General features: G+C 48.6%; 2 protein-coding genes across 5 annotated transcripts in view; both read right to left on the reverse strand.

Annotated features, from left to right (window-relative positions):
- Nucleotides 1–1,337: 1,337 nt before the first annotated feature.
- Nucleotides 1,338–20,271, reverse strand: LOC114701134 (phenazine biosynthesis-like domain-containing protein 1). The gene is made up of 10 exons (XM_037199827.1): nt 20,199–20,271; nt 17,080–17,227; nt 13,077–13,176; nt 12,289–12,387; nt 11,565–11,674; nt 11,434–11,463; nt 7,413–7,501; nt 6,874–7,052; nt 3,484–3,546; nt 1,338–2,505 (listed from the first exon to the last, which is right to left on the reverse strand). The coding sequence occupies exons 2-10, from the start codon at nt 17,161–17,163 to the stop codon at nt 2,393–2,395; spliced, it is 867 nt and encodes a 288-aa protein (XP_037055722.1). The 5' UTR covers nt 17,164–17,227; nt 20,199–20,271; the 3' UTR covers nt 1,338–2,392.
- LOC114701133 (phenazine biosynthesis-like domain-containing protein 2) overlaps nt 20,049–26,439 on the reverse strand; it is a 41,899-nt gene continuing 35,508 nt past the window's right edge. For 3 of the 4 annotated variants that reach the window (XM_037199829.1, XM_028881102.2, XM_037199828.1), the window contains 6 exons: nt 25,969–26,078; nt 25,839–25,868; nt 24,948–25,036; nt 24,391–24,569; nt 23,982–24,044; nt 22,212–23,120 (listed from right to left, as the gene is read on the reverse strand). In XM_037199829.1, coding sequence (XP_037055724.1) covers nt 23,008–23,120; nt 23,982–24,044; nt 24,391–24,569; nt 24,948–25,036; nt 25,839–25,868; nt 25,969–26,078 — 584 coding nt within the window. In that variant the 3' untranslated portion in view covers nt 22,212–23,007. Of the gene's footprint in view, nt 20,381–22,211; nt 23,121–23,981; nt 24,045–24,390; nt 24,570–24,947; nt 25,037–25,838; nt 25,869–25,968; nt 26,079–26,439 lie in introns of those variants that run through there. The other variant, XR_005090116.1, reaches the window with a different exon arrangement.

Consider the following 26,439-nt stretch of genomic DNA (forward strand, 5'->3'; position numbering starts at 1 on the left):
CCGTGCCAAAGTGCACTTTTCAGCAGCGAGTCGGTCGGTGCCGTCATCGGAGAGCTTCTGGGTTGTTGCGTTTAAATGCCACTGAGCCGCAGGGGCGATTGTCAAGAGATTGATGGAAATGACCGCTACATCTGGAAGGTTGAGCGCAGGGCGAGCCGCACACTACCCCGTCGCCTAGAGGGACTGATTGTTAAAACTCAAAGTACTGACCTCAGTCCTCAGAGCTCCAGACCCGGGTGGTCCAGAAGAGGGCCGGCGATTTTGCTTTTCTAGCAAGTTCCCATATGGTGCTGATGCTGACAGAGGGATCGTGCTCAGGGAGGAAACCCCCCCTCCCCCTTCCTCTTCTGCTAGGGATGATTTACAATTGCTGTGATTTCCCAAGTCCTTTCTATAGATTCTAACAGGTTTGTTGTAGTTTGGGGCTTCTGAAGCAGAGTCTCAGGGAGCTCGTGCTGGCTTGAAATTCATTGGCGGGGCAGCTGCCACCAATGGCCTTGAAATTCTAGTCCTGCTGCCTTTCCCTCCCTGCTGCTAGGTTTACAGGCACGGACCATTGTGCCTGGCAGCATGGTGGCAAATTCCCATAGTCCTAGCTCTCACTGTCTACCTTGTTTGAGGCTGAGTCTAAGTGTTGGCCACTGTGTTGTATATGCCAAGCTAGTTGGACGTGAGTTTCTAGGTAGGTGGGAAGGGGGTAGGGAGTGGGGAAGGGAGATAGGGGTACCAGGCAGATTCTCCCATCTTTTTTTTTTTTTTTTTGAGACAGGGTTTCTCCGTGTTGTTTTGGTGCCTGTCCTGGATCTCACTCTGTAGACCAGGTTAGCCTTGAACTCACAGAGATCCGCCTGGCTCTGTCTCCCAAGTGCTGGGATTAAAGGCGTGCGCCACCACCGCCCGGCTGAATTCTCCCATCAGGACAAAGGTATACTGGGATTACAGCCATCGACACCGCATCCATCTTTTACTTGGATTACAGGGACCCAAACTCAAGTCATAAGGCTTGCTGGCAAGTGTTTGATCCATCAAGCCCCCAGCCCACCTAATACATCCTTTCTTCTATTAATTTTCTGAGTTTTGTCCTAGGTTTTAGTTATTATACGTGAGTGCAAAAATGAAGAGAATGATTTTTATTGCATTTATTTGTTTATTTTGTTTGCGCGTGCATATGTGTGGGTGTGTGCTGGCTACAGCACCTGTGTGTGTGTGTAAGTCAGGGGACAACATGCAGACGCTGGTTCTCTCTTTCTACTGTGTGGGTCCCAGGAATCGAACTCAGGATGTCGGCCTTGACGGCAAGTACTTCAGCCACTCAGCCATCTTGCTGGCCCCCAAAGCATTTTTTTTTTTTTAGCCACACTGAAATTACACTGTCCCCAACATGAACTGTTTCATTTTGCTGTCCTCTCAGCCCATACAAATCCAAATGCCCCACCGTCACAGGACAACCTCCCTCACAGTTTTTCAGTCTACTCGACTTTACTTTCTTGGTATTATTGCATCGTGAGATGTTTTCTTGCATGTTTGCTGGAGATGATATTCTGCGCCAAGCAACTGCGACATTCAGGAGTTCAGCTGGGCCCCTTAACTGTTTACATCTCCTCACAGAGCGGTGGGGAGGTCACAGGACCCTCACCTGAGGATCCAGCCTCTCCCTTCCTCCTGTGGTATGCGATGCTGCCCTAATCACACAGGGTCCCAGCAAGAGGCTAGGGGTACAGGCCCTCGAAGACTAAGGAAGTGGGGCTCCATCTGTGCGGCTATAGGAAAGTTATCGTCCTTGCTGGATAAAAGCCTTTCCGAGTGCCACATTTCAGGGAGCGCACCCACACTTCTGTAAGGAACCCCTCCCCTACGCTCTGTAAGTAAGGCCAGTAGCTCACAGGTGCCCTGGGGGGACTTTGGTGGCACTGTACTCAGTTTGTCTTTGGAAGCTCAGGGGATAGGGAGGAGATGTTTCTGTTGCCCACGGGGAAAAGATTTTAGAAACACTGCACTTCCACAGAGCTGTTAATTTTCCTGAATGGCTGTGAAATACTCTATCAGGTGCCCATGCCTAAATTGAAATGGCCTCATCGGGCTTTTCTCCGTGGATCTCTCATTTTGATTGGCAGTCATAATCGAAAGAAGTGACAGCATCACTCTCTGCTGTGGGTCACTGAAGACACACACAGGCAGGGGCCTGAGCCCATCATCGGCTAAGGAGTCTGGAGACGCCGTCTCCTCTCCATCAACTGGCTTCCTTTCTGTTCTTCACAAGAGGATTGAGGGCGCTGGTCAGTGAGCTCGCTGAAGCAAGCTCTGGGCGTTTGTTGTTTGCTTGTTTGCTTTGCTTTGTTGGTGTCGAGAAAACACCGCGTTCAGCCGCGGCCACAGCCCAGCACAGGTGTCTCTAGACTGTGAGCATGCCCTCTAAGACAATAGCAGCGCCACCCTTCATGTCAACTCGGCCATCAGGTCGCAGGGAAATGTCCAGCTCCCCTCCTCGGTGGGAACACTGGAAGGCTAAACAGAACACAGAGTGGGGTCAGTTCAGAGCACTTCGCTGTGACTGACCACACCGTGAAGGATTGATTGTCACCAGCCCAGGACTCCTCCCAGGCCAGTTTCCAGAATAAATTCCTCCATGTGTGCACAGCACCCCCACCTCCTCCCCATCCTCCTGCAGACCCAGAGGTCCACACACAACTGATGTGCACACGCTGCCCAGCCCTTCCCTTCCTGGGCCGTTTAAGTGGGCATCTGAGAAGACCCCACCCTCGGCTCTGAATTAAACAGAGGGAGTTTGTTTTCTCATAACATACGAAAGTAACCCTATGTGCCGGGCCCACAAAAGAGGCCTGGCCTCAGATTTCTAGGCACCCAGGAAGTCATTACACTCACCCAGGACAGAGAAAAGGGAGCATCGATCTCAAAAGTTACATAGCAAGCTAATTATACTCATCAAGCATTTATTAAGCACTTACTGTATTAGAAATACCTGTGTTGGGGAGGCAGGGGTGGAGAAGGTTGGGAGTGGGGGGGCACTGGAGGGGAGATGTATCAGGGATATTTCACATGAGTGATAATATAAGATCTACTTTTTTGTTTGTTTGTTTTTAGACAGTGTTTCTCTGTGTACCCCTGGCTGTCCTGGAACTAGCTCCATAGACCAAGCTGGCCTCGAACTCAGATCCGACTGTCTCTGCCTCTGGGTTTAAAGGAGTGTGCCACCACCGATCAGCTCAGATCTTACTACATTTTTAAGAATCGATACAAGCCTAAAATGGGGCAAATAAGAAATTTGAGCTGGGCATAGTATTGCACGATCCCAACCCTTAGGAGGTTTATGCAAATTAGAGGCCAGCCTGGTCTACATAGCAAGACCCTGTCCCAAATAGTTGAGGGATGGGGCTATGACTCGATGGCCAGGCATTTGTAAAGCCCTGAGTTCAACACCCAAGCATCCAAAGACAAGGAGAGAGAGGGAAGTATTTCTCTTACCTCGCATCTCTTTCTTCCTAAGCTGCTGAGACCAGTAGCTGCTGAGAACGGTGTGCGCAGATCCTGAAAAGTAAGAGGATGTGAGAACAGGCGGAGGAAACGGAAGCGTGTGTATGTATGTGTATGTGTGTGTGTGTGTGTGTGTGTGTGTGTGTGTGTGTCGCTAATTGTGTTAAGTGATAAAGTCACTTAAGTTGACTGAATGTTAGATGATCTAATCCTAATGTCGACCGAGCAACAGCAGAGTGTGCAGTAAGGGAGGGGTGTGTGTGTGTGTGTGTGTGTGTGTGTGTGTGTGTGTGTGTGTGAGTGTGATGAATCGGCTCTCCCAAAATGTCCATCAGCTATGCCTGTGTTTGAAGGATTAGACTCCAGGGATTCCCTAACTGGTTTTTTGACACAGGGTCCCATGGAGCTCGGGCTGGCTGGAATTCTCTATGTAGCCGAGGCTGGTTTTGAACTCCTGATCCTCCTGCCTCTACCTCTTGGGTGCTGGGATCACAGGGGTGTGCCACCACACCTGGCTTTGGGCTTTAATTTGGCTCTACCATCCATTGTCAGCTCTTTCCGCTGGAGTTGGAGTTAGAGGCAGTTGAGAGCCGCCTAAGGCGAACTCTGGGAACTGAACTCAGGTCCTCTGCGAGAGCAGTCTGCACTCTTAGCCACTCAGTCATCCCTCCAGCTCTTGACGGTCAGCTCTTGACAGGAAATTCGAGGCCGTCACATAAATCTCTCAATAATTTCCAGGCAACATACCTCCTTCCTTCTAGAGCAGATATACAAGCAAAGGAACTCAGACACAGGGTCAACCCTGTAGGGCTTGGTGGACAAAAAGAACGTTGCTTTCAGCCAGGGTTTTGCGATTGTTCAGTGTGCAGGGCAAGCTTTCCATAGACCAAGTTTATTTCCTTAGTTAGTTGTGTGATTGTACCCTAGAAGTAGATCAGAGACTACATATGAACGCAAACAAAACATAAAGCCATGCCAGGCATGGTGGTGCAGACCTGTGGTCCCACATAGGGATTTTTGAAGCCTATTTTGAAGATTTATGAGCTACATAGAGAGTCTCAGGCCAGACTGGCCTCCATGAAACTTATCTTGAAAAAAAAGTGGAGGGAGCCGGGCGGCGGCGGCGCACGCCTTTAATCCTGGCACTCGGGAGGCAGAGCCAGGTGGATCTCTGTGAGTTCGAGGCCAGCCTGGGCTACCAAGTGAGTCCCAGGAAAGGTGCAAAGCTACACAGAAAAACCCTGTCTCAGAAAAAAAAAAAAAAAAAAAAAAAAAAAAAAAAAAAAAAAAAAAAAAGTGGAGGGGAGCAGGGAGAAGAAAATAAAAAAGCTATAACTTACAACTGGCTGAAAAGTCTTTAGGGAGGAGGGAAAAAAAAGTTCTCTCTTCTCCCCTACCAGACAAGCTTACTGAGCATTATAGGATGTCTAAGTATGGTAACATACATTCTGCTTTGCCCAACACTGACCATTAAAAGCTCCATGTATCAGGCCCCTCAATCCCACTCTACCCTACCTGGTTCAAAGACCATCACTGTCTAGAAAACAATACACACGAAATTGTGCTGCTTGTCAGTCTTGGGGAGGCAGCTATGTGTGTGCCTGCTGCCATGGTGTGCTGGCGACTTTTATATCAACTTGACACAAGCTAGAGTCACTGGAAAGGAGAGAACCTCAATTGAGAAAATGCCTCTGTAAGATCTGGCTGTAAGTGATTTTCTTAATTAGTGATTGATGGGGAAGGGCCCAGCCCCTTGGTGGTGTCATCCCTGTGCTGGTGGTCCTGGCTTCTATAAGAAAGGCAGAGCAAGCCATGATGAGCAAGCCAGTAAGCAGCACCCCTCCATGGCCTCTGTATCAGCTCCTGCCTCCAGGTTCATGTCCTGGCTTCCTTCAGCGATGGACTACAATGTGGAAGTGTAAGCCAAATAAACCCTTTCCTCCCCAACTTGCTTTTGGTCATGGTGTTTCATCACAGCAATAGAAACCCTAACTAAGATACGTGGGAGAGACTCGGTGGGCTTCCTGGATGCTGTGGGCATTTCCCCCAATCTTACGCAATACTTTGCTGAGTTTTGTGTTCGTGCCTTTTGTTTCCCTCTGGGAACTCCATGAAGACCCCAGACCATCCTGGCTCCTAGCATTTGGAGCCTTTGCCCGGTCCCCTTTCAGCCCTGAACTCCATTTCCCCCAGCAGCCCCCTCCACCGGGCACCCCGGCCCTTGGCCGCAGAGATCACAATTCTCAAAGAGGGTACAGTGCAGGGTGGGACATTCCTGCCCATCTTTGATGTCGTTCTTTTGCTTCCGGCTGGAGCAAGGTCTGCAAGTGTTGGCTCAGGGATCTAGGTGAGTTGCTAGCGAAATACATAGCTCTGTGGATGTAGCTCTGTGGATGTAGCTCTGTGGTAGAGCGCTTGCCTAGCAGGCAAAGTGGTCCTGCGTCTAATCTCCAGCATTAGGAGAGGTGAAGGAAGAGGAAGAGGAAGGAAAAGAGGCAGAGACTGAACATAGCTAAGGTTTGTTGGGCATTTGCCATGTGCCAGGCACTGTATGTCCCCCTGGGCATGTGCTGGGCTGACCTAACCCTCTGAGGTATTCGTCACATCACGTAGAGGAGGGACCGAGACTTTCAGGGGTTGTCACCTGTCCAGGTGATAAGAACCAGGAAGGCAGGGCTGCAACGCCTCCTTTCTACATCATCTTTTCACAGAAGATTTCAGTGAAGGGGTAGAGGGAAAGAAAGTAAGATGGAAAGAACCACCCAGCAGGGCATGACGGCACATGGCTGTAATCCCAGCACATGACTGTCATCCAGCACTTAGAAGGTAGAGGCAACGACGGCAGAGGGACAAAGTCATCCTTGGTTCATGACCAGCCCAGGTTACATGGAGACCAGCCCCATTACCTGAAACCCTACTTCAGAAAACAAAATCAAAGCAAGGCATCTGGAGGGTCACATGAAGGCTATTTGTTTTCGTTTCTCTCCCTGGTGCTGGGATAAAATACCATGACAGAAGCAACTTAAGGAGGAAAGAATTCATTTTAGCTCGCGGTTCAAGGCACAGCCCTTCATGGCTTCCCGGGTCGAGGCGGCAGGAACTTGCGGCAGCTGCTCACATCACGTCCACAGTGAAGAGAGAGCAGTGAATACCGCTGCTGCTTAGCCTGTCTCGGCCCGGCCAGGCCAGGATCCCAGTCGGGGATTGAGCTAGGCCTTCCCACTGGAATTAACTTAGTCAAGATAATCCCTCAGAGTTGTGCTCAGAGGCCCATCTCCCAGGTGGTTCTGTCACACTGCTAACCCCAAGCACCACAGTGCATAGCTAGCTGTTTGTGTTCCTCCTCTGGTTAACGCACCCCTGATTTTGGGGAAAGAGTACCTGTTACGGGGTCTTCAGGCAAACCAACCCATGGCGCGAAGTATCGGGAGTAGAAGTCATATTGGGGTGTCCGCCCCCCAGGCTCTCCTTTGAGAGTGAGAATGAGTCCCTTCACCTTCCCTGTCTGTTCAATTCGAGGCAGAGGCTCTGTGTTCACCTTCAGGGTCTCTAGAAAGGACCTTGAGCACAAACAGGATGGATTAGGAACAAGTATTTTCAGACCACTCCACACAGAATAGGAAAGAGGCTGGGCTGTGTCCAGATGGCTCAGCAGAGGGAAGGGGGGCCTGCCTTTGACATCTGCCTCTGGGAAAGAAAGTGTTTGGGCCAGGCATGATGGCAGATGCCTCTAATCCCAGCACTCGGGAGGCAGAGGCAGGTGGATCTCTGTGAGTCTGAGGCCAGCCTGGTCTACAGAGTGAGTTCCAGGAGAGCCAGAGCTACATAGGGAGACCCCGTCTCAAAAGAAAAGAAAGGTCGTGCAAAGCGGAGCTGGAAACCTGGGTGCTGGCGTGTAAATGGTTAAACATGGCATTTACCTGTTGTAAGAATCGCTGAGCCGGACCAAGAGTTTTCGGGTATCTGGAGAGTACTGGATATCCTGGACCAGGGTGTCACCTATGGCTGCCTGTGGAACAGATCAGAAGTGCCTCAGAGGGCCGACAAGGTGGTGGGATGAGTAAAGGTACTTGCTGCCAAGCTTCATGACCTGACTTCAGTCACCCAGACCCAAATGGCCGGAGAGAACACACTCCTGCAAGTTGTGCTGTGACCTCCAACCTCACACCATGGCTTGTCCAGCGTGCCTGGAGCCATAGCAACCATAGACCAGGCAAAGGGAGGAGACGTTCGTGGTCAAGCTGGAGAGACGGCTCGTTTGGTAAAGTGCCCGCTTTGCAGTCATGAGGGCCTGATTTCAATTCCCATCATCCACGGGGTTGGTTGGTTTGCTTGTTTTGGTTTTTCAAGACCGGGTTTCTCTGTGTAACCGCCCTGGCGGTCCGGGAACTCGCTCTATAGACCAGGCTGGCCTTGAACTCACAGAGATCCGCCTGCCTTTGCCTCTCAAATGCTGGGATTAAAGAAGTGTGCCACTGCCCCCGCTGGGCCAGGCATGGTGACCAACAGTTGTTGTCTCTCCGTTGGAGAGACAGACAGGAGGCTCCCTGCGGCTTGCTGTCTAGCTCACCTGGCCTAACTGGTGAGCTCCAGAACAATGAAAGACTCTGCTGAAAAGGAGGCTGGGTCTGGAGAGACAAATGAGAATGCTTGCTGCTCATGCTTGAGGACCTGAGTTCCTGAGTTCGGATCCCCAGCATCTATATAAAAAGCCAGGTATGGCCACCTGCACATACCTGTAAACCCTGGTGATGGGGGGAGGCAACACAGGAGACTTTCTGGGACTTTTTTTTTTTTTAATTTATCTATCTATTTGTGTGTGTGTGTGTGTGTGTGTGTGTGTGTGTGTGTATGTGTATGTGTGTGTGCTCAAGTGTGGAGGTCAGAGAACAAGTTGCAGGTGTTAGTTCTCTCCTTTTGGTACCAGGCCCAGCCTCAGGTTGGAGTAGTGATATGACTACTGCATGGCTTCACCTCTGCGCCCTGAGGTGTTCCAGTTCCCATGGCTGAGGCTTCTCTGCCTTGGATGCTGTCTGCTGTTGTGTAGCTGTTTCCTCCCAACTGAAATATTCCCTCCTGGGGAGAGGAGGAAGGCTCCTCAGACTCAAGAAGCTAAGGAAACCTACAAAGTCCAGGAAGTCCAGAAAATTACAGGACTCACAAGGCTCGTCCCTAAGGCTATAAAAGCAACAGCAGTTGTTCTAGAGTGAAAACTCTCTGATGGAACTCTGATGGTACGGGGAGCCCCAGGGGTGCGGCTTCCGTGAGCCGTCCCCCATGCTGGAAAGGGTCTTTTAGTCACTCAGTTCCTTTTGAGTCACCCACGCTGCTGGAAGGGATCACAACAAAGTCATCTGCTCACCAAGCTAGACTCCATGGAATTGTTTCTTTAGTCTGTTCTGTGTGCCCTTCTAGGGTAAACAGTCACGTGTTCACATCTCCCAGTTAAAGTCAGACCCACAACAGCAGGAGAGAAAAAGAATTAGTCATACACCCATGGAGGGCTTCTCGGCAGAGTCCCAAACATGTTTTTCTCATGACCTCCCTTGCTCTGATATGGTCCCTTCCTTCTTCCCCTATGCATCTGGGGTTCTAGGACCTCCACAGGACAACTGCAGTACTTACCTCACTGGGTGACATTGAGAATAAAATGAGATTGTGTGTGTGGGTAAAACACTCAGCGCGTGGCACCACCCACAGAGCAGGCTGTCTCTCACAGCCATCTTCTTAATAATGATGGAGGTAGTGATGGCTCACATGCTATAGACCCACGAGGAGACCAGGCTATATCTCTTGTCCTTACTGGGTAGACTTTCTTTGCCTCCTCCTCACTCTCATTGTCCACCCCTCAAACGATGACAGTGACAACTGCCAGCATTTCCCAACCTTTCTCTCCACCTTCTTTCCACAGGTTTCATGGGCTGGTCTTTCCTGTAGAAAATCCAATGCTGGTGCAACAGTGGCATGGCTGTTATGGGGGTAATCAACCACTCTAGACTAGAGGCTGCTTCACAGGCTGGAACTCATTCTGTGCACCTTGTGAAGTGCCCACGGCTGGGAAGGTCATGGGCCCTGAGAAGGGACCTCCTACCGTGGTTTTGGCAAATGGACACGAGTCACACAACCTTCTAAATACTTATGTTTATATCTCTAGGTTAGTGCGATCCTCAGCCTCTGTCAGAGAAACTTAGTTTTTCAGTCAGTGGTAGCTAATGTAGAGACTCATCACTGGTCAAAAGCTGAGATTAATTGGCCTTTGAGTGTTTGGCCCTAACTGAGACATCTATTATTATCTATTCCCAAGGTTGGGAGAACATGAGGAGGAGGTGGGAAGAGCGTAAAAGTCAAGGGATGAGGAAGAGTGCTGCAGATGGGTCTTCTAGACACGACGTGGCCACTGCACTCATGAGCTCATGAACATCACAGCAGCTGTGGCTGTCTGCGAAACATCAGGCTGGTCAACACTTCATCATCGGTGAGGGAGGAGCTCATGAGGTCCACAGCTCCCCTGACTGTTGCCAGTTACTGGCCACTGAAGAAAGGGTGTCATTCTGTCAGTGGTGTGACCACCAATACACTGTCCAGATTCCAAGAGATAACACCCACCACCAGCCACGGCTCATGCAAGCAACTCTAAACTTCAGTGGGACACTCACATACAGACACACATGCACAGATACACACATGAACAGAGACACACACAGAGACACATACAGAGACAGACAGACAGACAGACACACACAAAGACACAGACACCCACATACAGACACCCACACAAACACACACACACATAGAAACACACATATACACAGAGACACAGACACACACACACAGGTGTGAAAAGTAAGGAAACCGTTGGGAAGAAGTGTTTCATTGGGAGAGGGAGGAGAGGAATGGTAGTGGGGGCTAAAAAAAGACCAAAATTTGTCATATACAGCTATGAACTTGTGAAGGAACTTTTAAAGAAAGAAGATGCCCATCTCTCCTACTTGAACTTGCATGGGCTCACCACCATCCATGTTGACTTCTCCTTCCTGCTGGAATGAACAGAAATCCAACCTTTCATTGTTCAAGGGGACTGAAGATGTGACATTCTTTTCCACTGCCTCTTACAGGGTTCTCTCTCTCTCTCTCTCTCTCTCTCTCTCTCTCTCTCTCTCTCTCTCTCTCTCTCTGCTTCTCCACCCTAAACACTCTGTCTCTCGATCGAGGTTATATTGCTCATAGTTAAATGAGTTGGGTGAGATGGCATGAACCTGTCATCCCAGCAAGCACTTGACAGGAAAGAGAACTGCAAGTTCAAGGCTAGCCTGGGCTACACAGTGATTACAACTCAATGAAAGTGATCAATCTTACCAAATAGACACAATACTAACATCCTAATCTCAATCCCACTGCCGTGATTATAATGGGTAGGAGGCCCATCTGTGGGGATCACATTATGTTAGAACACAGTCCAAGGATGGAATCATGCATGGGCAATTGTCAGTGTTTGTGAGAAAATTCCAAGACAACAAGACAAGAGTCTTCTGACCTCAGTTTCTTCAAAAACACTGAATTGCTCTTGGAATGGGCTTTTGTGCCCCTCCCAGCTGCAGTGGATAAGATTGAGTTAACCTCAGATTATTCAGTACAACTGGCTATTGCCATTGCTTTATATTGTCTTTATGGGAAAACATGTTTTTGCCAAGTGTGGCTTGTCCTTGTGATCGAACACTCTACCCAGGTGACTCTTCTTAACCCTCGGAGAATGAATTTGTCTGATGCTCTGAATAAAGTTGGCTACGGCATGAGACTTTAGTCTACCTCATTTTCGGACCCAGCTCACCCAGGTTCACACCACCAATCAGAGCAGTAAACAATCACACCAGAGCTTTCTTTCTGTTCAAACATGAACAAAGAACCACACCACAGGGTTCTAACTGGCTTCTTCCCACCAACCTTTATCAAGTCTTCTACTTCATGGAGGTCCTAGAAGAGGAAAAGAGATACCGTCATTGCTGAACAGGAGAGCTGGGGACAGTAATTGTAGATAATAAAATTCGATGTAAATAAAGTAAGAAAGAGCTAACCTGGGGAGAGGTTGGGTAGAGAGGAAAGTCCAGGACAATCCCGTCCTCTGCTCTTCTGGCCTTTAGTTCCCCACTCATAGTGACAAAGGTTAGGGTGTTGTTTGTGTTCTCTGGACAGAGGAGGAATCAAGAATCAGGAAAATAAGCTTGGTACAGGGGACTTCCCTAACCCCAGTACTAGGGATTGAATCCAGCACCACACAGATTCAAGGCAAATGAACTAACACTGTAGGCTACAATTCCAGCCTATTTTAAATGTTTTTTTAAAAATATTTTCTATTTTATTTTTCAAGACAAGATCTTAACTACGGAACCCCCACTAGCCTGGAACTTCCTATGTATGCCAAGCTGGTTTTGAACTCACAAAGAGACACCTGCCTCTACCTCTAGAGTGCTGGTGGTGTATACATGGAATCCTAGGACTGGAAATATGGAGGCAAGAAGATCAAGAGCACAGGATGTTCCGAAGCTACGTAGAGAACCCAGGGCAAGCCTGGGATACATAAATACTTGTCTCAGAAAAAACATACAAACGGGAGCCAGGTGTCTTGGCACACATCTTCAGTCCCAGCACTGGGGAAGCAGAGGCAGGAAGATCTCTGTTTGAGACCAGCCTCGTCTACAGATTGAGTTCCAGGATAGCCAGGGCTACCCCGCTCAGGGAAAAACAACAACATATACACATGCGTACACACAAGCACACACAAAGTAAAATTCCCGTTACTTATTTTATGGAACAGAACAGCAGCAGAGGCCAGGGTGGCGTGGCCACACAGCGGAACCTCACTCACTGGCGTAAACCACCGGAGTCCAAAGCGGGCACCTTCAAGGGGGGAAAGCCAAAGAGACACACGTCAGACCCGCACACAGGCAAGCCTCCAGCTTTTCAGCATCTTCCTTCCTACACCCCTCCCTGGTGTGGTTAACAGCAAACTGTGCTCAAAGGACGAACGTAGACCGGACAGACATCCGCAGCTAGGCTCCCCGCGGCTAGGTCTGCAGCAGAACCAGTAGGTTCGCCAACACCCTCCTCGTCCGTTTGGGTTGCTATAACAGAACTCCACATATCGGGCAACTCTTTGAGAAAATATCTGCTATAGACCCGATGGTTTGGAGGTTCAAGGTCTAGGGGCCGGCACCTGCTGAGCCTCCTGTCAGTGCATTAGCCCAGGGCAAGGCACAGGCACATGAGGGCGCCAAACACCGTTGTCTGAGAAGCCGGCTCCCGAGATACCAACCCGCCCTCACAGAGATGACATCACTCCGTTTTCTCCTATTAGGATCCACCTACCAATGTGCTACTACCCTGGGGACTCACTTTCCAATACATGACCTTCGTTAGGTGGGGAAACCTTACACTATAAACGTAGACTTAAGTTCAACACACCTTCTCCCAGATGAACTAAAACCCACGTGAGCTACCTGCAGGCAGATAACACACAAACACCTCCCTAAACCTCCCTCCTGAGCCTCGGCTTCCACGGCCACCCAGGAAAGTATGGAAAATGTTACTCTGTGTGAAGTTGTCGCTTGGTTGCAGTTTCCTGATGAAAGCTGTTTCGGAGAGATTCATTTCCCCTGCGATGCGCTGATGGGCGTCTTCGGGCAGAGTCTTAATTAGGAAGAAAAGGTCATTGACACTTTGGGAAACACATCCCAGACTTCCGTGCACGGCCAACTACCATTAGCTAACATAGTGGTGGACTTATGAAATTCAAGTTAGGGGCCGAGGAATTGGAGGCATGGTAGGACAGACAGTTTTTCAGATACCCAGGCCCACAGCACCTTTGAGAACCACAAGTGTGCAATGAGTGCTACAGGCATGCAAACCCAGAGCATCGGGGCCAGGTTCCTCTCTGTGTCCGTTTGTTGTCCAGCTAAAGATCTTGGGCACTTTTCTGTCCACTTTTTCCAAGTGCGGGAATCAACCCTAAGGCTCCACGCACGCAGGGCAAGCGCTCTATCGCTGAGCCATGGCCGCAGCCATTTTTAATGAATGAATGAATTACTTTTTCTTTGCAGACAGGTTCTAGGATGCTCAGGTGGGCATCTTGTGATTCCTCTACCTCAGCTGGGAGTAGGGCTGCACACCCAGGGCTGGCTGTTTGCTTTATAAACTCACAATCCCCTTCCTTGGTCTCCGAAGTGCTGAGATTTCAGGTGTGTGTGAACACACCCACCTACTGTTTTTCTCTACATTTACATTTTTTCTTTTCTTTTTTATTTATTATGTATACAGTGTTCTGCCTGCGTGCCAGATCTCATTACAGATGGTTGTGAGCCGACATGTGGTTGCTGGGAATTGAACTCGGGACCTTTGGAAGAGCAGCCAGTGCTCTTAACCACTGAGCCATCTCACCAGCCCCTACATTTACATTAAAAAAAATATATATTACAATTGTGGGAGGGGGGCTGGGTATGTGTGCTTTTGAATACCACGGTGCACCCTGTGAAGGTCAGAGGAAAATGTGTGGAAGTTGATTTTTTTTTTCCCCTCATGTGGGTCCTGAGGATCAAACTCTGGTCATCAGACTTGGCAGCATGTGCCTTTGGCCAAGGAACAATCTCACCTGCCCCAGCATTATTATTATTATTATTATTATTATTATTATTATTATTATTTATATACAGTTAAACCCACTAGTACCTACAAAATGCTTCTCCGGTGCCAACACGTGACAGTACTTCAAATGAGACCCATGCTAGTGTCTGATAAGAAAAGCCTTTTCTTCTACACCAACGAATTAATTTAATATTCTGGGGCATGCGTGCCACAGGATGCCCACGGAGGGCAGAAGACAACCTTTTGGAATTGGCCCTCACCGTCTGCCTCTAACTGGGCTCTAGGGATTGAACTCAGGTCGCCAGGATTGTGCAGCAAGCCCCCTCACTGGCTGAGCCATGTCGCTGACCTTTCAAACCATTAAATAAATAAAGCTGAGGACAGCGGTGCATGTCTATAGTCCCGCTCCTCGGGAAGCGAAGACAGAAAGATGAAGTTAAAATTGTACTGATGTTACGTTCTGGCGAGGAAGAGAATTTAGAGCACCGTGCCAATTCTTATTATCTGGTGAAAGCTGAGTGTTTAAATCCTTTTGAGATCAAGGCTATTATTACATGACTGCCTAGAGAGAGTCTGTCTTCATCGCCCACCCCAGGCCCCTGCGGCCCAAGAAACATTTCTGACTTGGAGTCGCGGGACTAGACTCACTGCGGCAGAAGTGTGGGGCAGCCAAACACACTTCATCCACAGCCAGGAAGCATGGGCAATAGTTTTCAAATTAACACATTTGATTAATAAATAACTATTAAATTTCCGATTACTAAATGTATTTAATGAGAAAGAAGTGGGATGGGAGAGGGCAGGCAGGGCTATGGAGGTCAGAGGACAATTTTCTGGTTAAGATCAGAACACGAAGCAGGGCACTCTGGCTTCGGCCGCTGCCCTGGGTGACCTACAAGCTTCCAGGTGACCCTCTGGTCTCCAGCTCCCCTATGATGGTAGGAATGCTGGGATTACAGGTGTTTTCAACATAGGTGCCCGGACTTGAACCCTAGTGAACCCGACTGTGCTCATCAGGCACTCATGGCTCCCACTGTCACCCGCCCCAGCTTTCTTCTTTTGTGGAGTCAAGGACTCTCACCCAAGACACTGTTGTCCTTCCAGGCCACAGCGTGGCCCTGGAAATCTGCCTGGGGAGATGAGGGGATGAAAAATGACAGGCAGACACGCAGAAAAGCTGGGATGGGGTGGGCTGGGCTGGCTCCATGGGAGGGCACCTGCTACTACTGGACGTAGTAGTAGCCCGGCATGTTTATTACGTTAAGCCCTGGGAGGAGGGGTTAGCTACTGTGGGCGCCACATCTCTGTAGGGAACGGTCTGAGGTTGTGACCAAACCTAGGAGGAGGGAGCTGAAGCCCCATGCTTCTAGACATTCTGTCAGCATTCGCACACAAACCACGGGAATGCTTTGCCACTTCCCCGAGCCTCACCCAGGGACTTCTTTGCCAACTCCCATGCCTCTTGAGCATTCGGATCTTTGACAGGCCATGCTCATAGCAAGCAATACACACCCAGGACTTCATCCACTGCCCACAGTGTTACCCACAGTTAGGGTGGGTCTTTCCAATACAAGTAAACTTATCTGAGGCCCCCCTCACAGACATGTCAAGACATGTGTCTCTAAGGCCACTCCAGAGCTTGTCAAGTTGACCGTCAATATAAACCATCACAGGAAGGTCCCTGCTTCCTACGACCCAGGAAACAATTCAACATTCACCCAGAAGGCCAAAGAATATTTAACTATCTTATTAGCAATTATCCTAATCAAAATCAATAATATAAATTCAACGAATTCATTTATTTGGGGGAGGCCCATGTGTGTCAACACACGCCTGTGAGCTCAGAGGTCTACATGCAGGAGAAGATTTTCTGCTTCCACTATGTGACAACCAGGGATTGAACTCTGGTCTTCGGGCTTGGCGCCAAGGAACTATACCTGCTGAGCTATCACTCCCATGAAAAAGAGCTATTTATAAAACGAAGACTTTTGGAAACTCACTTTTCCAGGAACTATAGATCAACTCCTTGTTTCTTTTTAATTCCTTGCAAGGACCTTATTTTCTTGATCCTAAAAAGATTTTTTTTTAATATTTTGATGATTATTTGGAGAGAGAGAGAGGGTATATGTGTGGGTCTGTGTTTGTGTCTGTCAGTACACTTGAGTGTAGAGCCTTTGGAGAGAGAGAAAGAGAGACAGACAGACAGACAGACTGTCTGGGTTTGTACACACGAGTGCAGTGTTCCCGGAGGTCAGAAGAGTGTCAGATCCTGGGGAGTCAGAGTTACAGGCTGTTGTAAGCCAGGCCTAGGGAAGATTAGAGGCGGGCATGGCGGCACATGCCTGCAACCCCTCAGCGCGGAGGAGTCCAGGACAGACGGAGTTGGAGGATAGCTTGGGCTACAGAGGGAGTTTAAGGTCACCGTGGGTTGCAAATCTTGATCTTGCCTTAAGCCCTCTCCCAACCCCCGTGAGAGAGTCCCTAAAATAAGATCCATATTTAGCATAAAACTAAACTCTGATGGCTGTAAGGAAACCCCCCCCTACTTTTTTAGAATTATTTGCTTACCTATTCATTTTTGATTTTGTGAGATGGGTCTCCTCATAGAGCCCCCAGCTGGTCTAGGACCTCCTCTAGAACCCAGGCTGGCCTCAGAGTCGTGATCCTGCTGCCTTATCCTTTGGAACCCCAGAGTTACAGGCATATGAGCCCTGACCCCCCATTGCTGCCTCTTTAATCGGCTCCAGTTCCCCTGCATGGGACTCTCTGTGGTTCTGACTCAGCCTAGGTTATAATATATAGCATAACCTGAAGTCACGACCGTCACCGCTGTGACAAAGAACACAAGCCAGAGTGGCGAACACTCAGGATGGTCTCACTTCTTCTACACGAGTCATGGGCTCTGCACACATCTAGGATTCCAGGCACGGCCCTTGAGAACCGAGGACTTACATTTTCCACGAGGCAGACGGCAGCGGGATTGCCCCGGAAAGCTGTTGCCGTGAATGCATCTGCTATGAAAATCGGGAGCTTCATTTTCCTCGCCAGCTCTGTCTGGGAGGTCCCTGCCTTGCTGGGAGCCTGCTTCACTTTCTGTTGTCTTAAAAAAAAAAAAAAAAAAAAAAAGCCAGAAAGTTAATATTTCACTGGTGCACACATGCATGCAGTTAATGGTTCCCAGATAACAAAGTCAAACAATTAGTCCAACATAATTCCCTTTAAAGACACCAACCCTCCTCTAACTTTTTCAGCCTTTGCATTGAATTACCTTTGCAGAGTGTCTTAGTGCTGGGCAAGTGAGCACTTGCTTGGTGTGCACAAGGCCGTGCGTTCTGTCCCAGCACTGAAGGAGAGATGGCTGCTGATCCAGCTCAGTTGCTAGTGTTCCTTAGCATGCTCAAAGCCCTGGATCGAATCCCCAGTGGTCCTTAAACAGGACATGGTGGCACACATCTATAATCCTAGCCCAAGGTAACGGGGTGGGCAGGCGGGGGGGGGGGGGGCAGGAGGAACAGGTTCAAAGCCATCCTCAGCTACACAGGGAGTTCCAGGCCAACCTGGGATACCTGAGACCCTACCTCAAAACAATAAAAGAGTTTACCAACTTACACAGTATATGAAAGTTAGTCTGATAGGTAAAAAGTAAACACTGGGTTTTCTGTTTGTTTGTTTTGGGTTTGCTATTGTTTTCTTTTTTGTTTTTTGAGACTGGGTTTTTCTTTGTAGCCCTGACTTTCCTGGAACTCTCTAGACCAGGCTGGCCTTGAATTCAGATATTCACCTGCCTCTGCCTCCAAATGTTGGGATTAAAGGCATGCGCCATCACCGACTGGCAAACTTTGGGTTTTCATCATCAGGAAACAACATCAAGTCACCCTCTTCTTGGGTTTTTTGTTTGTTTGTTTGTTTGTTTTTCTTAACACAGAGTCTTACTATGCAGCCTAAAGGCCTGGATCTTAAGTCTGCCCTTGAACTCAGAGATCTGCCTGCCTCTGCTTCCTTAGTTCTGGCAATGAAGTCCTGTGCTACCATGCCTGACTTCCCTTTTCTCCTTTTGAATTTACTTAGCTGCTGGAAGAGTGTCTGGTACACAACAGATATCTCCTGAGTGATTTAAGTGGTGATATACTCAGTGCATGTCGTAATTGAACTTTCGAGTATGGAAGACAAACAGGAAGGTTTGCCATCGAGTGTCATCCTCCAGGATGTGTCTCTGTTAGTAGCATCACTGTCTTGCCGCTGCTTTTCAGCTTGTTTGTGGGATTGTTTGAAGATTTCGTGGCAGATTATATCAGATAGCGTGAGTCAGCACAGACAGGATCAAAGCGTCTGTAATGATACGTGGTTCCCTTCTACATGGCTGGGGTGCAGCCCAGGCTCACACATGAAGGCTCACTGCTCTGCCACGCAGCTTGTTTACCTATTATGCAGGGCCAGGATCTTGCCAATGTTGTCCATGTTGGCCTTGAACTGTCTGTGGAGCCTAGGCAAGCCTTCAGCTTGCAATCCTCCTGCCTCAGCTTCCATTTTAAAGTGGGATCACAGGCTTGTGTCTCTAGACCTTATCATTGGGTCTTCACAGATTTAATAGGGGAGCTTGGGAGCCAGGCTCAGTGGCACAGGAGTCAGGTGAATTCAACAGGAGGCCTGCCTTGAGTTCAAGGCCAGACTGGGATTTCTCCATCTCAAAGGAAAAAAAGAAAAAAACAGAATAAAACCAAATTATGTCTGGGTGTTCACTGATCTTCAGCCTCATTGGTTCCATCCATCAGCTCTCACTAATTGTCCCTGAGAGAAAATACATGAACTCTAGTAACCAGGAGTTACAGCTGCAAGTTTTTGAGATATCAGTTAAGTAGTTTTCTGAAATTACATCTAAGTGGTGTGTGTGTGTGTGTGTCCGTATGTGTGTGTGTGTGTGTGTGTGTGTGTGTGTGTGTCTGTGTGTGTCTGTGTCACAGTTTAAACTCAGGGACTCAGGTATGCTAAGCATATGTTTTATAACACAGGCACCTCCACTCCCCAGACCTAAATCCCTAGTGTTTGTAAGAGGTGAGAGGGCTAAAGTTGTCCATGGCCATGTCATAGGAGCAAGAGATGGCAATTGAAGTTCGAGGTGTCAGCCCACCAGGAGGAGACTCTCTGATGGGTGATTCTCGTTTAAGTGAGGCTACGAGACTACAGACTCCGGATTGTCTTTTGCTTCTGCTGTGCCTTTACATGTTCACTGCTACAATCTTTCTCTGGTGTGTGTGGCATGGTGTGAATGGGTGTGAGGAGACCCCCACTGCCTGTGATGTAGTATGTTTATCTCATGAAAACATCCAGCTCCACTGGGCAGTTTTATCTGTGGATTGTCAAGATGATTCCTCCCTAAGCTGTATTGTCTGATTGATAATTATAATGGTAGCCTATACAGAGTTTTGATGAATAAAAATAGATACAAGGATATATTTCATAGCTAAGGCCAATGAGTTCCACCTAGGAGCTGCTTGAGATCACAGCTCAGATTAAAAGGATCCAGACTGGCTCCAATTCTCTTAATACTGAAAAGATGCAGTCATGGATTTTCAGTGTGCACTATTAAGCTAAAACAAAGCTTCAAAATAACTTTAGATTAACCCAGATGCCTTGCTAATGTGTTTTTTTTTTTTTTTGATAAACAACCCCAGAAAAACATTCTAAAGTTCACAAGGACATAACCTGAACTGTCTGATTCATTTGGATAGGGTCCTAAATACAAAACAGCCCAATTGTTGCTAGCTAATGAATGATTAATTCCTTGTACCCATTCCCGACCTCAATTTGCTGATATGGGTATGCACCCTGAAGATTCAAAGTTCAGCTGACTGACTGTTTTTTTATGCATAAAAGTGTTGGGACTTGGTATTGCACAGATAATAGGAAATAGAACACTAAAGTCTGGAAACAGAAGCAACTTTTATTGAAATACACCATGGGGAAGAAAATTCTGACTAGTCAGGGCTCCAGAGAATAATCTGACTCTGTAGCCCCCCAAAAAGGGCTACAGGTTTCTTTTTATCAGGGATTACACACAGAGGAGAACGTACATTTTGAGATTTAAAGCGTCATGGTGCCACAGTGCCGTAGGAATACCAACTGGAGCTGAGGCTAGAAGATATACAGCATCTCAGGAATGTTGACTAGAGCTCGACGTAGAAGATTTATGACATCCCAGGTGTCTCCATGTTCCCAGACTTCAGCTGGCACTCTCTTGGTACCCCTGAGGAATCTGAGATAGGAAAGGCACTCGGATTTATGACTTTTGATTACACAGTGTTGTAAGTTCAAAAGGTTTACGTAGTCATGGGTTCTATAATCATTCACTTAATAATGGAATGTAACCTCTTTGTGAGTCCCATATTGCCTGAATGAGTGTGTTGGGGGTGTATGAGCTGTAGGAAGGCCGGGCGGTGGTGGCACATGCCTTTAGTCCCAGCACTCGGGAGGCAGAGGCAGGCGGATCTCTGTGAGTTCGAGGCCAGCCTGGTCTACCAAGTGAGGTCCAGGAAAGGCGCAAAACTGCACAGAGAAACCCTGACTCAAAAAAGCAAAACAAAACAAAACAAAAAAGCTGTAGGAAGACATGAGAGAACAGAGAAAGGACAGAAGAACAACAGAGAATAAAGAAGGAAACCATCGAGAGAGTGTGTGAGTGGTTTTTTTCCTAACCCCCTCAGATAGAAAAGTCTTAGTTACGTTGTCGCTGTGGATTCCTTTTGTGCCCTGTGCTGTCTGGAGGCTGGTCCCCCAGCTGGCGGTATTAAGGAATCCCTCTGCCTCAGCTTCTCCATTAACTGAGCCTGTAGGAGAGTCACTGGCTTTGGCTGTGAATACTTTCAAAAGTGAATTCAGGGAACAGGGAGATGTCTCAGCAGCTGCAGGCACTGAGCATACAAGCCTGGACCAGAGTCCAGTCCCCACCAAGGTGGGAAGTGAGACTGACTCCCCAAAGTTGTCGTCTGGCATCTATTCTCTGAGTTTTAAGTCCCCAGGAAGATCTGAGGATTTACGTCCTAGAACTGGGGGGTGCGACACAATTTGTAGTGTTTGCCTGGCATGCACAAGACTCGGCTCCATCATCACTTAAAACACAGTGACAACTGAATGATAAACAGGGGGCGGGAGGTTAGGGCTAGGAACTCTGGTGTGTGTGTGTGTGTGTGTGTGTGTGTGTGTGTGTGTGTGTGTGTGTGTGTCTGTCTGTCTGTCTGTCTGTTCTGCTCTGTTTTGTGAGTCCATCTGACTATGCATCCCAGGCTGCCCTTCAAGTAACAATCCTCCTGCCTCAACACAAGTGCTGGGTCTATGGATGTGCTGCACCAAACCAGGCTACCTATGGGAGCCCGTTTTCAGGTTCCTCATGGCTTTACCCAGCAGGTCCGCATAGAGAGGATGATTAGGACCACGGGCCTGAGTGCAGGTGTCTGAGATGGTCTGCACTTGGCTGTGCTGGGGAGAGGTCTTTTGCTCCATCCCTTGGCGTCTCTATAAATAGCCTGGGGCAGAGACAATCAGGGTCCATTGGAAAAGGTTCCAGACCCTGTGGAGGCTATCCTTTATTTTCTATCTGTTTATCTCCACAATCTAAATCCTTCTATCTAATATTTCCTGCTGCTGTTTGCACTCAAGAAAACTCTGGGGAACTGTGGGGTTGGTGGGTAGATGCCCTGCAGCTACCTTGCAATTTTGGAAATGTTTGAGAATCAATGTCAGTGAATTCAGCTTTACAAAACACTTGTTTGTTGAGACAGGGTTTCAGGTGACCCGGGTTAACTGACAGTTTGCCCGGTGGAAGCTGGCCTTGAACTCCTGATCCTCCCGCCTCTCTCTCTCTTTCTCTCTCTCTCTCTCTCTCTCCCAGTGCTGAGGTTACAGGCATGGAGCAGCACACCAGGCTTATGATTATCGTGCCAACCTGGGGAGGAGCTTCCTACTCCGGAGCCACTCACGGGGAGCCAGTACTGTAGATGTGACCAAATGCAAATATGTGTGAAGTCATGCTTTATTAAACAAGAGAAGGCTTCGGCATCGCCATCCTCAAGACACAGAGGAGACAGAGGTAAGATCATGCTGTTCTCGGCGTTTATTTTTATCATCATATAATCTACTCAGATACACACTTTGTCTTAATTCCCTGGGTTTTGTCCTGTTACTTACAGACACTAAGATTCCTCTGAATCTTCCCACACGAACCTGTTTCTCTTTGCTGTTTTCACAGTCATGTGACTCCAAATTCCCCACAGCCATAGCCTGGCCTCCTTAACAGTTTACAGTCTATTCTCTTTAGTGTTTGGTCTGTATTTCCACAGAGCAATTGGGTCTACTAAAAAGGTTATGAGTCTGGGCATGATGGAGTACACCATTAATCCACTCGAGTCAGAGGTAGGCAAATGTCTGTGTGTCGGAGGGTAGCCTGGTCTACATAGAGAGTTCTTCCAAGCCAGTGTTATACAGTACGACTCTGTCTTTAAATTAAAATTATATATACAGTTATAAAACTTCTATAGGGTGTACACACCTAAATCTAAATTTCATCTGGATCCTTATCAATGGATCTCTCACTTTGATTGGCAGTCATAATCGAAAGAAGTGACAGCATCACTCTCTGCTGTGGGCCACTGAAGACACACACAGGCAGAGGCCTGAGCCCATCATTGATTGGCTAAGGAGTCTGGAGACGCTGTCTCCTCTCCATCAACTGGCTTCCTTTCTGTTCTTCACAAGAGGATTGAGGGCACTGGTCGGTGAGCTCGCTGAAGCAAGCTCTGGGCGTTTGTTGTTTGCTTGTTTGCTTTGCTTTTTTGGTGTAGAGAAAACACCGCGTTCAGCCGCGGCCACAGCCCAGCACAGGTGTCTCTAGACTGTGAGCGTGCCCTCTAAGACAATAGCAGCACCACCCTTCATGTCAACTCGGCCATCAGGTCGCAGGGAAATGTCCAGCTCCCCTCCTCGGCGGGAACACTGGAAGGCTAAACAGAACACAGAGTGGGGTCAGTTCAGAGCACTTCGCTGTGACTGACCACACCATGAAGGATTGATTGTCACCAACCCAGGACTCCTTCCTCCCAGGCCAGTTTCCAGAATAAATTCCTCCATGTGTGCACAGCGCCCCCCACGTCCTCCCCATCCTCCTGCAGACTCAGAGGTCCGTCCACACACAACTGATGGGCACACGCTGCCCAGCCCTTCCCTTCCTGGGTCTCTTCCGCCACTTCCTGCATTGGCCAGCTGTGCCCCACCTAACGCTTCCTCTAGGATGCTCAGGGATGTGCGGAGAGATGGAGGCGGGGAACGGTAGTCTCCGAAGATGTAGAGAGGGGGTCCTGGCCCACCTGAGAAGGTTCCCCCCACCCTGCCCCTTCTCAGCTCAGAAGAGTCAGATGGAAGTTTGTTTCCTTGTAGGAAGTTAAAGTAACTGCAAGGCCCGGGGCACGAGGGAGCCACAGCCTCAGCCTTCCAGGAGCTCCCTGCCTAGTAAGGCTTTAGACTCACCCAGGACAGAAACCAAACACCCATTCTCCACATCAAGTCACTGAGACTGAGTCCTCCCTTCAGAAAGAGCTCATCCTTGGGGGTCAGAGCCCCGCTCTGATGATGAGTTAATTAACGTGGCTTCCTTCAGCCAAGTTCCTTTTCTATGTGCTTGAGTTTTTGAGTCACCCCGGGGGGACTGGGCCTTCAGGAGGCGGGGGCACACACCTGGTCATCCTGAATTCCACAGCAGGAGCCATGGCTCCACGGTTTCCCATTTGCTGAACATTGAAGGACCCGAGTTCAGTACCCAAGCACCCAAAGAGAGGGAGAGGGAGGGATGGAGAGAGCTAGCCTACCTCGCATCTCTTTCTTGCCCAGCTCCTCAGACCAGTAGGGGCCAAGTATAGTGTGGGTGGACCCTGGAAAGAAGTGACAGGCGATGAGATCAGGAGTGACATTCCTCTAAATGTATCAACAATTACAACCAATCATCCAGTCCTTGGTGAAGGTGGCCCCAGAAGAGTGTGGAGTGAGGAAAGAGGATTTGTGAGCAATGCTTCCCAAGTACCTGTCACATCTCTCTTACTCTCTCTGAAGCTGCATTCAACTGCGGGGTCATTTTTCTGTTTGTTTTCTTTTTTATGACTGTCTCAAGTAGCCCAGGCTATCCTACAACTAGCTGAGGTTAGTCTTAACTTCTTTCCCCCCTGCCCTAACCTCCCAAGTGCTACCTTGGCATCTGAGTGACATCATGGGAAAGAGTACCTGTTACGGGGTCTTCAGCCACACCAACCCATGGCGCAAAGTATCGGGAGTAGAAGTCATATTGGGGTGTCCGCCCCCCAGGCTCTCCTTTGAGAGTGAGAATGAGTCCCTTCACCTTCCCTGTCTGTTCAGTTCGAGGCAGAGGCTCTGTGTTCACCTTCAGGGTCTCTAGAAAGGACCTTGAGCACAAACAGGATGGATTAGGAATAAGTATTTCACAGACCACCCCACACAGAATAGGAAAGAGGCTGGGCTGTGCCCAGATGGCTCAGCAGAGGGAAGGGGGGCCTGCCTTTGACATCTGCCTCTGGGAAAGAAAGTGTCTGGGCCAGGCATGATGGCAGATGCCGCTAATCCCAGCACTCAGGAGGCAGAGGCAGGTGGATCTCTGTGAATCTGAGGCCAGCCTGGTCTACAGAGTGAGTTCCAGGACAGCCAGAGCTACATAGAGAGACAGAAAAGAAAAGGCAAATCATGCTTTGGTGACAGCACAGCCTGATGGAAGCAGAGCTGAAAATCTGGGTGCTGGCGTGTAAATGGCTAAACATGGCATTTACCTGTTGTAAGAATCACTGAGCCGGACCATGAGGTTTTTGGTATCTGGAGAGTACTGTATATCCTGGACCAGGACGTCACCTATGGCTGCCTGTGAAGCAGATCAAAACTCCTCAGAGGACTAACTCTTACTGAGTTGTTAGATGCTTCTCTAGATGCCAGAAGCCCTGGGTCAACCCCCAGCACCACATTAGCTTAGTATGTGCTTGTAAATCTAAGATGCAGAGGCAGAAAAGTCAGGAGTTCAGGCTCAGCCTCAGCTAGTCAGCAGGTGTGAAGTCAGGTTGGTATCCTGGGATTCTGCCTCAAAACCAAACCAAACAAAACAACGAGGCACACTCACTCCTTCGACACCAGCACGTGGGAGGCAGAGGTAGGAAGCTGGAGGAATTCCAGGACTCAGAGCTGGCCCTGTGGTGAGAACTTGCTTTATCCTGCTCTGCTCAGCAAGCACACAGCCTTCATCAGGCTGGAAAATCAACTCTTCTTGGTCCAAAGGGGCTGAGGATGCCTGTTACCTTCCTCACCGACTCCTTCAGGCCTTCTCTGTCTGCCCCAAACACTCCATCTTACTCCTGTCCCTCTATGGAGGTTATATTGCTCACAGTTAAATCAAATGAGTCAGCTGTGATTGTATGACCTGCAATCCTAGTACTTGAGAGGCAAGAGAATTACAGGTTCAAGGCCAGCCTGAGCTACAGTGAGGCAAGAAAGATTCCAGCTCAATGAATGTTAGACACAACACTAACATTCTGACCTGAAACCATCTAGGCATCCACAGTGGTGCGTACACAGGATCGGGGCTATTTTATGGGTCATGTCACACCAGAGCTTTTCAAACACAAACACAAAGGACCACACCACAAGGCTCTAACTGGCTTCTTCCCACCAACCTTTATCAAGTCTTCTACTTCATGGAGGTCCTAGAAGAGGAGAAGAGATACCGTCATTGCTGAACAGGAGAGCTGGGGCAGTAATTGTAGATAATAAAATTCGATGTAAATATAGTAAGACAGAGCTAACCTGAGGGGAGGTTGGGTAGAGAGGAAAGTCCAGGACAATCCCGTCCTCTGCTCTTCTGGCCTTTAGTTCCCCACTCATAGTGACAAAGGTTAGGGTGTTGTTTGTGTTCTCTGGACAGAGGAGGAATCAAGAATCAGGAAAAAAAAAAAAGTGACGGTGTTTTCTGGGTGTTTGTTGATGTTTGTATGTGTGGTGGTGGTTTTGTGTGTGTGTGTGTGTGTGTGTGTGTGTATGTATGTGTGTGTGTGTGTGTGTGTAATGAACCCAGAGGGTCAAACATGAAAGTCTCTCCCCCTAAGCTCTCTCCCCACTCCTCCTTGGTCTATAATTTTCAAGACGGTGTCTCATGAGGCTGTTTGATCTGGCCTTGAGTTCCCTCTTTGGCCCAGGAAGTCTGAAATTTTAATCCTCTCTCCTCAGCCCCCTGAATCCAGGACCTGGGGTTTCAGGTCCACTTCGTCAGCCTAAACT

This window comes from Peromyscus leucopus, chromosome 16_21 (genome assembly GCF_004664715.2).
Source record: "Peromyscus leucopus breed LL Stock chromosome 16_21, UCI_PerLeu_2.1, whole genome shotgun sequence".
NCBI lineage: Eukaryota > Metazoa > Chordata > Mammalia > Rodentia > Cricetidae > Peromyscus > Peromyscus leucopus.

Excerpts from the sequence above, each read along its gene's own strand:
- LOC114701134 (XM_037199827.1), bottom strand. The coding sequence starts at position 17,163 with ATGAAGCTCCCGATTTTCATAGCAGATGCATTCACGGCAACAGCTTTC. Across the intron at positions 13,177-17,079 it reads CCGTCTGCCTCGTGGAAAAT|ACTCTGCCCGAAGACGCCCA; the intron begins GTAAGTCCTCGG and ends TTCCTAATTAAG. Across the intron at positions 7,053-7,412 it reads CTCAGCGATTCTTACAACAG|GTCCTTTCTAGAGACCCTGA; the intron begins GTAAATGCCATG and ends TTTGTGCTCAAG.